General features: G+C 54.2%; 1 protein-coding gene across 1 annotated transcript in view; it reads right to left on the bottom strand.

The window, feature by feature from the left end:
- The window catches only part of LOC140460833 (uncharacterized), a 41034-nt gene extending 26626 nt beyond the window's left edge, over positions 1-14408 (bottom strand). Inside the window, exons 1-2 of the mRNA XM_072555489.1 lie at positions 14076-14408; positions 6218-6283 (exon numbers count right to left, since the gene is read on the bottom strand). Of these exons, the coding sequence (XP_072411590.1) occupies positions 6218-6283; positions 14076-14249 (240 nt within the window). The 5' untranslated portion in view covers positions 14250-14408. The remainder of the gene's footprint in view (positions 1-6217; positions 6284-14075) is intronic.
- Positions 14409-15764: the final 1356 nt, after the last annotated feature.

The raw sequence follows: 15764 nt of genomic DNA, 5'->3' as shown, positions 1-15764 counted from the left end.
ACACACACACTCACACATTCAGACATGTACACACACACACGCAGACACACACACAGACAGAGAGACCACACACACACTCACACATTCAGACATGTACACACACACACACATGCAGAGAGACAGAGAGACCACAAACACTCTCACACATTCAGACATGTACACACACACACACACAGAGACCACACACACTCTCACACATTCAGACATGTACACACACACACACACACACACACACAGACAGAGAGACCACACACACACTCACACATTCAGACATGTACACACACACACACAGACAGAGAGACCACACACACACTCACACATTCAGACATGTACACACACACACACATGCAGAGAGACAGAGAGACCACAAACACTCTCACACATTCAGACATGTACACACACACACATGCAGACACACACACACACACACATTCAGACATGTACACACAGACACACACACACACACACAGAGACAGAGAGACCACACACACTCTCACACATTCAGACATGTACACACACACAGACACACAGACACACACACACACAGAGAGACCAAACACACTCTCACACATTCAGACATGTACACACACACACACACACACACACACACACAGACAGAGAGACCACACACACTCTCACACATTCAGACATGTACACACACACACACAGACAGAGAGACCACACACACTCTCTCACATTCAGACATGTACACACACACAGACACACAGACAGAGAGACCAAACACACTCTCACACATTCAGACATGTACACACACACACGGAGACAGAGAGACCACACACACACTCACACATTCAGACATGTACACACACACGCACACACGCACACACACACACACACAGACCACACACACTCTCACACATTCAGACATGTACACACACACACACACACACGCAGAGAGACAGAGAGACCACACACACTCTCACACATTCAGACATGTACACACACACACACTCACACATTCAGACATGTACGTACACACACACAGACAGACAGAGAGACCACACACACTCTCACACATTCAGACATGTACACACACACACACACAGACAGAGAGACCACACACACTCTCACACATTCAGACATGTACACACACACGCAGAGAGACAGAGAGACCACACACTCTCACACATTCAGACATGTACGTACACACACACACACATACACAGAGACAGAGAGACCACACACACTCTCACACATTCAGACATGTACACACACACACACACAGAGACACACACACACACAGACAGAGAGACCAAACACACTCTCACACATTCAGACATGTACACACACACACACACACAGAGACCACACACACACTCACACATTCAGACATGTACACACACACACACACACACACACACAGACAGAGAGACCACACACACACTCACACATTCAGACATGTACACACACACACACACACATTCAGACATGTACACACACACACACACACAGACAGAGAGACCACACACACACTCACACATTCAGACATGTACACACACACACACATGCAGAGAGACAGAGAGACCACAAACACTCTCACACATTCAGACATGTACACACACACATGCAGACACACACACACACACACACAAAGAGACCACACACACTCTCACACATTCAGACATGTACACACACACACACAGATCACACACACTCTCACACATTCAGACATGTACACACAGACACACACACACACACAGAGACAGAGAGACCACACACACTCTCACACATTCAGACATGTACACACACACAGACACACAGACACACACACACACACAGAGACCAAACACACTCTCACACATTCAGACATGTACACACACACACACACACGCACACACACACACACACACACAGACAGAGAGACCACACACACTCTCACACATTCAGACATGTACACACACACACACAGACAGAGAGACCACACACACTCTCTCACATTCAGACATGTACACACACACAGACACACAGACAGAGAGACCAAACACACTCTCACACATTCAGACATGTACACACACACACGGAGACAGAGAGACCACACACACACTCACACATTCAGACATGTACACACACACGCACACACGCACACACACACACACACAGACCACACACACTCTCACACATTCAGACATGTACACACACACACACACACACGCAGAGAGACAGAGAGACCACACACACTCTCACACATTCAGACATGTACACACACACACACACAGACAGAGAGACCACACACACTCTCACACATTCAGACATGTACACACACACGCAGAGAGACAGAGAGACCACACACTCTCACACATTCAGACATGTACGTACACACACACACACATACACAGAGACAGAGAGACCACACACACTCTCACACATTCAGACATGTACACACACACACACACAGAGACACACACACACACAGACAGAGAGACCAAACACACTCTCACACATTCAGACATGTACACACACACACACACACAGAGACCACACACACACTCACACATTCAGACATGTACACACACACACACACAGACAGAGAGACCACACACACACTCACACATTCAGACATGTACACACACACACACACACAGACAGAGAGACCACACACACTCTCACACATTCAGACATGTACACACACACACACACACACACAGACAGAGAGACCACACACACTCTCACACATTCAGACATGTACACACACACACACACACACACAGAGAGACCACACACACTCTCACACATTCAGACATGTACACACACACACACACAGACACACACACACACAGAGACCACACACACTCTCACACATTCAGACATGTACACACACACACACACACACACAGAGACAGAGATACCACACACACTCTCACACATTCAGACATGTACACACACACACACACACACACACACACACACACAGAGACAGAGATACCACACACACACTCACACATTCAGACATGTACGTACACACACACACACACACACACAGACAGAGATACCACACACACACTCACACATTCAGACATGTACGTACACACACACACACACACAGACAGAGAGACCACACACACACTCACACATTCAGACATGTACGTACACACACACACACACACACACACACACACACACAGAGAGACCACACACACTCTCACACATTCAGACATGTACACACACACACACACGCAGAGACAGAGAGACCACACACACTCAGACATGTACACACACACACACACACACGCAGACAGAGAGACCACACACACTCTCACACATTCAGACATGTACACACACACACACACACAGACCACACACACTCTCACACATTCAGACATGTACACACACACACACACACACACACACAGACCACACACACTCTCACACATTCAGACATGTACACACACACACACACACACAGACAGAGAGACCACACACACACTCACACATTCAGACATGTACACACACACAGACCACACACACTCTCACACATTCAGACACGTACACACACACACGCAGAGAGACAGAGAGACCACACACACTCTCACACATTCAGACATGTACACACACACACACACACACACACGCAGAGAGACAGAGAGACCACACACACTCTCACACATTCAGACATGTACACACACACACGCAGACACACACACACACAGAGACAGAGAGACCACACACACACTCACACATTCAGACATGTACACACACACACACGCAGAGAGACAGAGAGACCACACACACTCTCACACAATCAGACATGTGTACACACACACACACTCACACACACACAGACAGAGAGACCACACACACTCTCACACATTCAGACATGTACACACACACGCAGAGAGACAGAGAGACCACACATTCTCACACATTCAGACATGTACGTACACACACACACACACAGAGACAGAGAGACCACACACACTCTCACACATTCAGACATGTACACACACACACACACACAGAGACAGAGAGACCACACACACTCTCACACATTCAGACATGTACACACACACACACACACACACACACACACACACACACACACACAGACCACACACACTCTCACACATTCAGACATGTACACACACACACACACACACAGACAGAGAGACCACACACACACTCACACATTCAGACATGTACACACACACACACACAGACAGAGAGACCACACACACTCTCACACATTCAGACATGTACACACACACACACACAGACAGAGAGACCACACACACTCTCACACATTCAGACATGTACACACACACACACACACACACACGCAGAGAGACAGAGAGACCACACACACTCTCACACATTCAGACATGTATACACACACACGGAGACAGAGAGACCACACACACACTCACACATTCAGACATGTACACACACACGCACACACACACAGACCACACACACTCTCACACATTCAGACATGTACACACACACACACACACACGCAGAGAGACAGAGAGACCACACACACTCTCACACATTCAGACATGTACACACACACACACTCACACATTCAGACATGTACGTACACACACACACACACACACACACACACACAGGCAGAGAGACCACACACACTCTCACACATTCAGACATGTACACACACACGCAGAGAGACAGAGAGACCACACACTCTCACACATTCAGACATGTACGTACACACACACACACACACACATACACAGAGACAGAGAGACCACACACACTCTCACACATTCAGACATGTACACACACACACACACACACAGAGACACACACACACACAGACAGAGAGACCAAACACACTCTCACACATTCAGACATGTACACACACACACACACAGACAGAGAGACCACACACACACTCACACATTCAGACATGTACACACACACACACACAGACAGAGAGACCACACACACTCTCACACATTCAGACATGTACACACACACACAGAGACACACACACACACACAGACAGAGAGACCAAACACACTCTCACACATTCAGACATGTACACACACACACACACAGAGACACACACACACACACAGACAGAGAGACCAAACACACTCTCACACATTCAGACATGTACACACACACACACACACACAGAGACCACACACACTCTCACACATTCAGACATGTACACACACACACACACAGACAGAGAGACCACACACACTCTCACACATTCAGACATGTACACACACACACACACACACAGAGACCACACACACACTCACACATTCAGACATGTACACACACACACACACAGACAGAGAGACCACACACACTCTCACACATTCAGACATGTATACACACACACACACACACAGAGACCACACACACTCTCACACATTCAGACATGTATACACACACACACACACACACAGAGACCACACACACTCTCACACATTCAGACATGTACACACACACACACACACACACAGACAGAGAGACCACACACACTCTCACACATTCAGACATGTACACACACACACAGAGACACACACACACACAGAGACAGAGAGACCACACACACTCTCACACATTCAGACATGTATACACACACACACACACACACACGCAGAGACAGAGAGACCACACACACACTCACACATTCAGACATGTACACACACACACACACACACAGAGACAGAGAGACCACACACACTCTCACACATTCAGACATGTACACACACACACACACACACACACACACAGAGACAGAGAGACCACACACACTCTCACACATTCAGACATGTACACACACACACACACACACACACACACACACACGCAGAGAGACAGAGAGACCACACACACTCTCACACATTCAGACATGTACACACACACACACACACAGACAGAGAGACCACACACACTCTCACACATTCAGACATGTACACACACACACAGAGACACACACACACACAGAGACAGAGAGACCACACACACTCTCACACATTCAGACATGTACACACACACACACACACACACAGACAGAGAGACCACACACACTCTCACACATTCAGACATGTATACACACACACACAGAGACAGAGAGACCACACACACACTCACACATTATCCTGTGTCGCCTCTCCCCCAGTATCCCCTCTTCCCTCTGTCATGTCCCTCTCTCCCCCTGCTCCCTCCCTCCCCTCCGTGCCCCATCCCCCAACACCTCCCCTCGTCCCACGGCCATTACCTGGGAGTTTGGCTGGAATCCCGAGTGTGAGGTGGAGTGTTTCTGCAACTGCTCCAGCATCAGCGCCTGTCAGAGTGAGAAAGACACTCCGATCACAAGGAGGCTTGGACACAGACTAGGCCGAGGGGTGGGGATGGGGTGGCGGGGGGGGGAGGGAGGAACAGTCACAGCTCCGCGTACAGATCCCTGAGACCACCAGCCTTTGGAGAAGAGCGGGCTGGAGGATCCAGTTTTCCCTTGGGCAGAGAATCCCAGTATCCAGACGGTGTGGGAGCAGGCCATTCGGCCCATCCAGCGTACATCACGGGTTAGGTGACGGCCTGATGGTGTTTTCGCCAAGCTGTTAATCCACAGGCCCAGCGAATGTCCTGGGGAACTGGGTTCAAATCCCACCATGGTCAATGGTCGAACTTGAATTCACTAACGCCCTGGGAGTTAAAAGTCGAATGATCCATTCTCAATTTTTGGGAAATCCCATCTGGGTCACAAATGTCCTTGAGGGAAGGAAACTGCCATCCTTCCCTGGTCTGGCCTACATGCCATCTGGTGGACACTTCAAAGCCTTCTGGGTAATTACATAAACTGCCCCTCCAAATAGCACCCACCCCCGAACCCTATCCCTGTAACCCTGCGGTTCCAATGGCTGACCTGCACATCCCTGGGCACGATGGGTAATTTAGCATGGCCAATCCACCCTAACCTGTACATCCCTGGGCACTATGGGTAATTTAGCATGGCCAATCCCACCCTAACCTGCACATCCCTGGGCACTATGGGTAATTGAGCATGGCCAATCCCACCCTAACCTGCACATCCCTGGGCACTATGGGTAATTTAGCATGGCCAATCCCACCATAACCACCACATCCCTGGGGCACTATGGGTAATTTAGCACGGCCAATCCACCATAACACCCACATCCCTGGGCACTATGGGTAATTTAGCATGGCCAATCCACCCTAACCTGCACATCCCTGGGGCACTATGGGTAATTTAGCACGGTCAATCCACCCTAACCTGCACATCCCTGGGCACTATGGGTAATTTAGCACGGTCAATCCACCCTAACCTGCACATCCCTGGACTGTGGGAGGAAACCGGAGCACCCGGAGGAAACCCACGTAGACACGGGGAGAACGTGCCAACTCCCACACAGACAGACAGACAGTCGCCAGGAGGGTGGTATCAAACCTGGGGCCCTGACGCTGAGAGGCAGTGGGGCTAACCACTGAGCCACGGTGCCACCCCATTTGAGAATTTTGTGCTGGTTGGAGTGTATTGATGCCTACTCACTAACTGTCTGTGAAGTGTGTCCAACACGTCCCACCCCCCCCCGGGGGCAGTGCTGTAAACAGTGCACTGCGATGTGGTCTCTCCACTGCCCTATGGCCCTTCAGTGTGAGCTGGTTCCTTTCCATCCCCCCTCCCTCACAGTGAAGGGCCTGTCCGTCCTTTCCAACAAGCAGAGGATATCCGTTACTGTCACTGGTGCTTCCTGTACGGGAGGGGAGTCTCATGGTACAAAGCTGACAGGAGTGAACGAGTATGGGGTTGGCCAGCTGCAGTGCCTGAGAATGAGCTGGGTGGAACACTGGAAATGGACAGGCAGGTTCACGGGGTCCTCCTGGGACTCTGGGAGGGATTGGAACCCACGCTCCCCACAACATGAGCTGGGTCTCTGGATTAACAGTGCAGCGAGAAGACCGTAATGTCCTCACCTCCCCAGTGAGACACTCTGGGGGAAAAGGTCACTGCAGACGGACAGAGCGAGTGGGTTTTATATTTGAAGAGAAAGGCCAGCCTCCCTCCTCCCTCCCCCCCTTCACCCTGCACTGCCCCTCTGCACCTCAGCGTTCTGCGGAGCTGACACCCTGACTGTTTGAACACAGGCGCGACAGACCCATGGCAGGAAGAGCGCGGCCCAAATCCACCTGGAGGTGATGAGCACGATCCCAGAACACCCTCAGCCCCTGCCTTGCCCACCAGTCTGGACGCACAACGCCAACACCCCTCCACCTTCCACGTCCAACGCCCACAAGAACCTGGAGTAGGCCTCTCGGCCCCTCGAACCTGGCCTACCCCACCCCTTCCAAACCTGCTAGTCTGACTCCCCAACAGCCTCCTATCCCCTCCAGGACCAACCGAGAATCCACCTCCCACCTCGGAGACACTTAGAGATTCCCCATCCCACCTCCCTCCAAGCAAGGGACCCGAAAGACTCTCAACCTCCCCCCCCTGCCCCTCCAGACGAAAGTGTTTCCACCTCCTGTCTTAAACAGGGGCTGGTTTTTAAGACATGGACGCCCACTCCCCCCCCCACCCCCCCACTCCCCCCCCCCAGCCCCCAAACCAGTTTGAAGTTCTCCCTCGGGAGGAAACCTCCTTTTCAACATCCACCCGGTCAAATCCACTCAGGACCTTCTATGTTTCAAACAAGATCACCCCCTTGGAACCTCCTAACCGGGCCAAGCCTGCCTCACCTCCCCTCAGGAACCAATCTGCTCGGTCCAGCTCAGGGTCTGGTCAAGAGCCTCCCCCAGAGTTACACAGCATGGAAACAGACCCTTCGGCCCATCTCCTGCCTGCCCAGACCAGGCCTCCTCAATTCACCTCGTCCCGTTGGCCAGCACTTGGCCCATATTCCTGACGAAGGGCTCTTGCTTGAAACGGTGATCTTCCTGCCGTTCGGACGCTGCGCTTTTCCAGCACCACACTCCCGACTCGGATCTCCAGCATCTGCACTCCTCACTTTGGCAAGGTTGGGAGGGGGATGAGCCAGGAGCAGTCAAGTGGCACTGGTTTCGTTTGGGATGTGGTTCTGCGCTGTGTGACTCTATCCAGCCTCTCCCTGTAGCTCACACCCTCCAATCCTGACAACATCCTTGTAAAGCTTTTCTCAACCCTTTCAAGTTTCACAACATCTTTCCGATAGGAAGGAGACCAGAATTACACACAATATTCCAACAGTGCCCTAACCAATGTCCTGTCCAGCCCCAACATGACCCTCCCAACTCCCTGTACTCAATACTCTGACCAATAAAGGAGACCAGACCAAACGCTGCCTTCACTATCCTATCGACCTGTGACTCCACTTTCAAGGTGCTATGAACCTACACTCCAAGGTCTCTTTGTTCAGTAACACTCCCTCGGACCTTCCCATTAAGTGGATAAGTCCTGCTAAGGTTTACTTTCCCAAAATGCAGCCCCTCACATTGATCTGAATTAAACTCCATCTGCCCCTTCTCAGCCCATTGGCCCATCTGGGCCAGATCCTGTTGTACTTTTTAAAATTCCTTTGTGGGACATGGATAAGGCTGGCTGGCCACCATTGATAGCCCATCCCTAGTTGCCCCTTGAGAAGGGTGTGGTGAGCTGCCAGGGAGGGAGGGATTTCCGGGATTTTGACCCAACATCTGTGAAGGAACGGCAGTACATTTCCAAGTCAGGATGGGGAGTGGCTTGGAGGGGAATTTGCAGGGGATGGTGTTTCCAAGTACCTGCAGCCCTTGTCCTTCTAGATGGATGTGGGCGTGGGTTTGGAAGGTGCTGTCTAAGGATCTTCGGGGAGTTTCTACAGTGTATCTTGTAGATAGTAGACACTGCTGCTTTAGATTGTAGATGTGTGGGAATAGGCCCTTCGGCCCAACAAATCCACACCGACCCACCAAAGCACAAATCACCCAGACCCAGTCCCCTACATTGACCCCTTCACCCAACACTACGGGCAGTTTAGCACGGCCAATTCACCTAACCTGCACATTTTTGGATTGTAGGAGGAAACCCACACAGGGAGAATGTGCAAACTCCACACAGAGAGTTGCCTGAGGTGGGGATTGAACCCGGGTCTCTGGTGCTGTGAGGCAGCAGAGCTAACCACTGTGCCACCGTGCTGCTACTGAGCATCGGTGGGGGAGGGAGTGGATGGTTATCGATGTGATGCCAATCAAACAGGTTGCTTTGTCCCTGGATGGTGTCGAGCTTCTTGAGTGTTGTTGGAGCTGCCCCCATCCAGGGCAAGTGGGGAGGATTCCCTGACACTCCTGACTTGGGCCTTGGAGATGGTGGATAGACTCTGGGGAGTCAGGAGGGGAGTTACTCACCACAGTATCCCGAGTCTTGGAGCCACTGTGTTTATGTGGTGAGTCCAGTTGAGTTTCTGCTCAATGATAACCCCAAGGGTGTTGACAGTGGGGGATTCAGTGATGGGAATACCGCTGAATGTCAAAGGGCAGTGGTTAGAGTGTCTCTTATTGGTGATGGTCATTGTCTGGCATTTGTGTGGGACAAATGGTACTTGCCACTTGTCTGCCCAAGCCTGGATACTGTGACACAGCTTGTTTCAGTATCTGAGGAGTGGTAAATGGTGCTGGACACTGTACAATCAGCACTGAACATCCCCACTCCTGACCTGGTGATGGGAGGGCAGGTCAGTGATGAAGCAGCAGCTGGAGATGGTTGGGCCTAGGACACTATCCTGTAGAGATGTCCTGCAGCTGAGATGACTGACAATCACAACCACCTTCCTATGTGCCAGGGGTGAACCAGCGGAGAGGTTGCCCCCCCCCTGATACCCATTGATTCCAGTTTAGCCAGGGCTCCTTGATGTCAGGGAGCTGTCCCTCTCCCCTCCTCTGTCCATGTTTGACCCAAGGCTGGAATGAGGTCAGGAGCTGAGTGACCCTGGGGGAATCCCACACTGGGTGTTACGGAGTAGGTTAGTGCTGAGCAGGAGCTGCTCGATGGTACTGTTACTGACCCCTTCCTGATGATTGGGTGTAGACTGAAGGGCCGATAATCGGCTGGGTTAGATTTGTCGTCCTTTCTCTGTACAGGACATACCTGGGCAGTGTTCCACATTGTCGGGTAGATGCCAGTGTTGGAACTGGACTGGACCAGCTTGGCTAGGGGGGAGCAGCAAGTTCTGGAGCACATGTCTTCGGTCCTATTGCTGGAATGTTGGCAGGGCCCATAGCCTTTACAGTATCCTGCGTCTCCATGGAGTGAATCGAATCGGATGAAGGCTGGTGTCGGTGATGCTGAAGGAGCCCGAGGTGGATCATCCACTCGGCACTTCTGGCTGAGGATTGTTGCGATTGCACCAGCTCTGTCTTGTAATCTGAGGCTACCTTCCTCGCCTTCTACGACACCGACAATTCTGCTGTCATCTTCAAACTTAGGAACGGTCCCTCCTCTGTTCACATCCAAATCATCGGCAGAAAGGGCAGTCCTTGTGTGGGGCGGGAGACCAGATGCTGTCTTGCATGTTGCCTGCGTCCCTGAAACGTAACCTACCTCACATCCTGCGAGCGGTCCCTCTTCACCTGAGGAAGGGCTCTTGCCCGAAACGTCGACTCTCCTGCTCCTCGGATGCTGCCTGACCTGCTGCGCTTTTCCAGCACCGCACTCTTCCACGCTGACTCTGCAGCCCTCACTTTCTCCTCAGAGGGATATCGGCCAAACACCGGCAAACGGGAGTAGATTTGGACGAGTTGGGGGTGAAGGGTCTGTTTCCACGCCGTCCAGCTCTCTGACTCTGCTTCAGTTTTGGAATTCTCTCTCTCTCTCTCTCTGCTGAACAGATGCCACTGAACTTGCTGAGTTCTCCAGAATTCTCGGGGCTTTCCAACCCCAGTTTATTTAAAGGTGGACAAGCAGGAGGCTGGAAGAACACAGCAAGCCAGGCAGCAGCAGGTGGTTTCAGGTGTGACCCTTCTTCAGGGCTGGGGGGTGGGGAGAGGGACAGCAGGGTGAGGGAGGGATAGGTAGGCCGAGGTGGACGGTACAACCTGTTTGGTCCCTTATTTCAGGAGACAACGATCACAAATACCCCGCTGGTCACCTCCCCCAATCTCTGCTGCCACCTTCGCACACGGATTACGCTGAGCACTCTCAGAACTCCGCACTAACACCTCTCCCCGGTCCACCCTGCCAGAACACACGACTGGACGCTGCTCGGAGTCGGACCATATCTACCACAGGACCTGCCTGTATCACCCTGACAATAATTCCCCTCTGCTTTTTACCATCGGCAATCTCATGATTAAGGCCAGCTAGTGTTAACCGTGCTTGGATTCATCTGTCAGGAAGTCTGTTCCAATGGAGGGTACGGCCTGCAGGGATTTGAAGAAGGTATCTGATAAAGCACGAGGAGAAAGTGAGGACTGCAGATGCTGGAGATCAGAGCTGAAAATGTGTTGCTGGAAAAGCGCAGCAGGTCAGGCAGCATCCAAGGAGCAGGAGAATCGACGGCCCTTCTTCGCTCGTGCCCGAAACGTCGATTCACCTGCTCCTTGGATGCTGCCGGACCTGCTGCGCTTTTCCAGCATCTGATAAAGCACCACGTGAAAGGCCTGGGAACACACTGAAATGACCAGTGACAACCAAGGAGACATGTTTGGTCAGAGAAGACCAAGGGGTCACCCTCTCCTGATCGGTCAGTCAGAGATGGTCAAGGGGATACTCACTCCTGATCGGTCAGTCAGAGATGGCCAAGGGGATACCCTCTCCTGATTGGTCAGTCAGAGATGGCCAAGGGGACACCCACTCCTGATCGGTCAGTCAGAGAAGACCAAGGGGACACCCACTCCTGATTGGTCAGTCAGAGATGGTCAAGGGGATACCCACTCCTGATCAGTCAGTCAGAGATGGCCAAGGGGACACCCTCTCCTGATTGGTCAGTCAGAGATGGCCAAGGGGACACCCTCTCCTGATCGGTCAGTCAGAGATGGCCAAGGGGACACCCTCTCCTGATCGGTCAGTCAGAGATGGTCAAGGGGACACCCTCTCCTGATTGGTCAGTCAGAGATGGCCAAGGGGATACCCTCTCCTGATCGGTCAGTCAGAGATGGTCAAGGGGACACCCACTCCTGATTGGTCAGTCAGAGATGGCCAAGGGGATACCCTCTCCTGATCGGTCAGTCAGAGATGGTCAAGGGGATACCCTCTCCTGATCGGTCAGTCAGAGATGGTCAAGGGGACACCCTCTCCTGATTGGTCAGTCAGAGATGGCCAAGGGGACACCCTCTCCTGATTGGTCAGTCAGAGAAGACCAAGGGGACACCCTCTCCTGATTGGTCAGTCAGAGATGGCCAAGGGGATACCCTCTCCTGATTGGTCAGTAAGTATTGGCCAATGGCAGACACCCTCTCCAAACTGGCCACGCCTCTCCCCCGCCTCAAGTCCAAGGCCCAATGAATGGGGACATCACTGCGCAGGCGCAGCCCCTTCTTTCCGCCCCCTACCCCCCCCCCCCCCCCCCGAAACCTTAAAAGTGGGAGCTCGCAGAGTGCGCAGGTTCGGTGCCGGTGGGAGCCAGACTGCGCAAGCGCAGACCCGTCAGCCGCCGGGAGACGAGACACTGCGCAGACGCGCGGCCGGTCGGCAAAAGCCAGCGCGCGGGGGTTCGCGCGGGCAGGTGCCGAGCAGTCAGGGGCGCCGGCCGGAGGGTGAGTGCGCAGGCGCGGGGCCGTCAGGGCGCCGGCCGGAGGGTGAGTGCGCAGTGGCCGTGCCGTCGGGGCGCCGGCCGGAGGGAGGGGGCGCAGGCGCGGGGCCGTCAGGGCGCCGGCCGGAGGGTGAGTGCGCAGTGGCCGTGCCGTCAGGGCGCCGGCCGGAGCGAGGGGGCGCAGGCGCGGGGCCGTCGGGGCGCCGGCCGCAGGGAGGGGGCGCAGGCGCGGGGCCGTCAGGGCGCCGGCCGGAGGGAGGGGGGCGCAGGCGCGGTGCCGGCCTTTCCCATCCCCCCCCTCCCCCCACCGGCCATCCCGCCTCGGCGGCGGCGGCGGCGGCGCCGACACAAACAAGCGGCCGTTATTAAAGCGAAAAGGCAGCCCGGGCGCGCAAAGGCAGGGAAGGAGAGGCTCACCCCCTTCAGCCGCTTGATCAGCGCGTTCTTGGAGCCGCTCTTGGCCAGGCCCCGCTCCTCCAGGGCCGCCTTCAGGTCGGTGACCCGCAGCTTCTGCAACTCCTTGCCGTCTAGAGTCACGTCTTCCAGATCCGCCATCTTGCCTTCTCTTTCCACTCCCCCTTCCCGAGCCATCAGCGTGTGGACGGGGCGGGGGCGGGGCCGGGCCCGGCGGCTTCGGCAATCTCCGGCGGGCGGCGACGTCACCGCCGCGCAGGCTCGGCACTGGACGGCGGGGCGTCCGACGTCACCGCCGACCCCTCGGCGTTTTCCGGACGGACAGTGACGTCGCCGGGCACCCGCTTCGGCTCTCTCCGGCGGGCGGCGATGTCACCGCCGCGCAGGCTCGGCACTGGACGGCGGGGCGTCCGACGTCACCGCCGACCCCTCGGCGCTTTCCGGACGGACAGTGACGTCGCCGGGCACCCGCTTCGGCTCTCTCCGGGGTGCGTCTGACGTCACGGCGTAAGACGCGGGTTCGTTTTTTCCCCCGAAGCGTCTGTGACGTCACCCTCGGCAATCTCCGGACGCCTTCGGTAACTTCCGGCACCCGCTCTTTATAACAGAGATTCCTCCCTGGCGTTTTTCCTTGCAGATCGCGAGGCCTGTTGCCCTGCTAACTTATTTTTAAAACTAAAAAAGGCGACGTAAATTGTTCTTTTCCTTAACGGCAAGTTTTGTCTGTCTTCCAGCTTCCCTCAAGGCCGTTTCCGGTCCGAGTGCCTGGGCTGCTTCCGGTGGGCGCTCGGCGTGTTGACGTCAGCGTTCGGCCATCTCCGCCGACGCTCGGGTGTTTCCGGAGGGAGACGCGGAAGTCCACTGCCAGCCCACTTAAAGGGACAGTCCACACGCCAGCTCGCCCCCAACGTGTGGGGGAGGTGGTGGGGGAAACCAGCCCAGGGACGGTGCGGGCGCTACCTCAAGGGAGGAGAGCCAGCTGCTCCACCCTCCAACGCACAGGTGGGTCACCTCGTCACCAAACCGGAGTGTGACAGGAACAGCAGAAGGCCATTCGGCCCTGAACGCGCCAAGATACATGGTCCCCTCTCCCTATCCCCCGGGGTCAGACCCACACTCGGAGCACCGTGCACAATTCCCGTCTCCCTATCCCCCTGGGTCAGACCCACACTCGGAGCACCGTGCACAGTTCCCGTCTCCCTATCCCTGGGTCAGACCCACACTCGGAGCACCGTGCACGGTTCCCGTCTCCCTATCCCCCTGGGTCTGACCCACACTCGGAGCACCGTGCACAGTTCCTGTCTCCATATCCCCCTGGGTCAGACCCACACTCGGAGCACCGTGCACAATTCCCGTCTCCCTATCCCCCTGGGTCAGACCCACACTCGGAGCACCGTGCACAGTTCCCGTCTCCCTATCCCCCTGGGTCAGACCCACACTCGGAGCACCGTGCACAATTCCCGTCTCCCTATCCCCCTGGGTCAGACCCACACTCGGAGCACCGTGCACAGTTCCCGTCTCCCTATCCCTGGGTCAGACCCACACTCGGAGCACCGTGCACGGTTCCCGTCTCCCTATCCCCCTGGGTCTGACCCACACTCGGAGCACCGTGCACAGTTCCCGTCTCCCTATCCCTGGGTCAGACCCACACTCGGAGCACCGTGCACGGTTCCCGTCTCCCTATCCCCCTCG

This window comes from Chiloscyllium punctatum, chromosome 36 (genome assembly GCF_047496795.1).
Source record: "Chiloscyllium punctatum isolate Juve2018m chromosome 36, sChiPun1.3, whole genome shotgun sequence".
Taxonomy (NCBI): Eukaryota; Metazoa; Chordata; class Chondrichthyes; order Orectolobiformes; family Hemiscylliidae; genus Chiloscyllium; species Chiloscyllium punctatum.
This window is presented reverse-complemented; position numbering and strand designations above follow the sequence as displayed.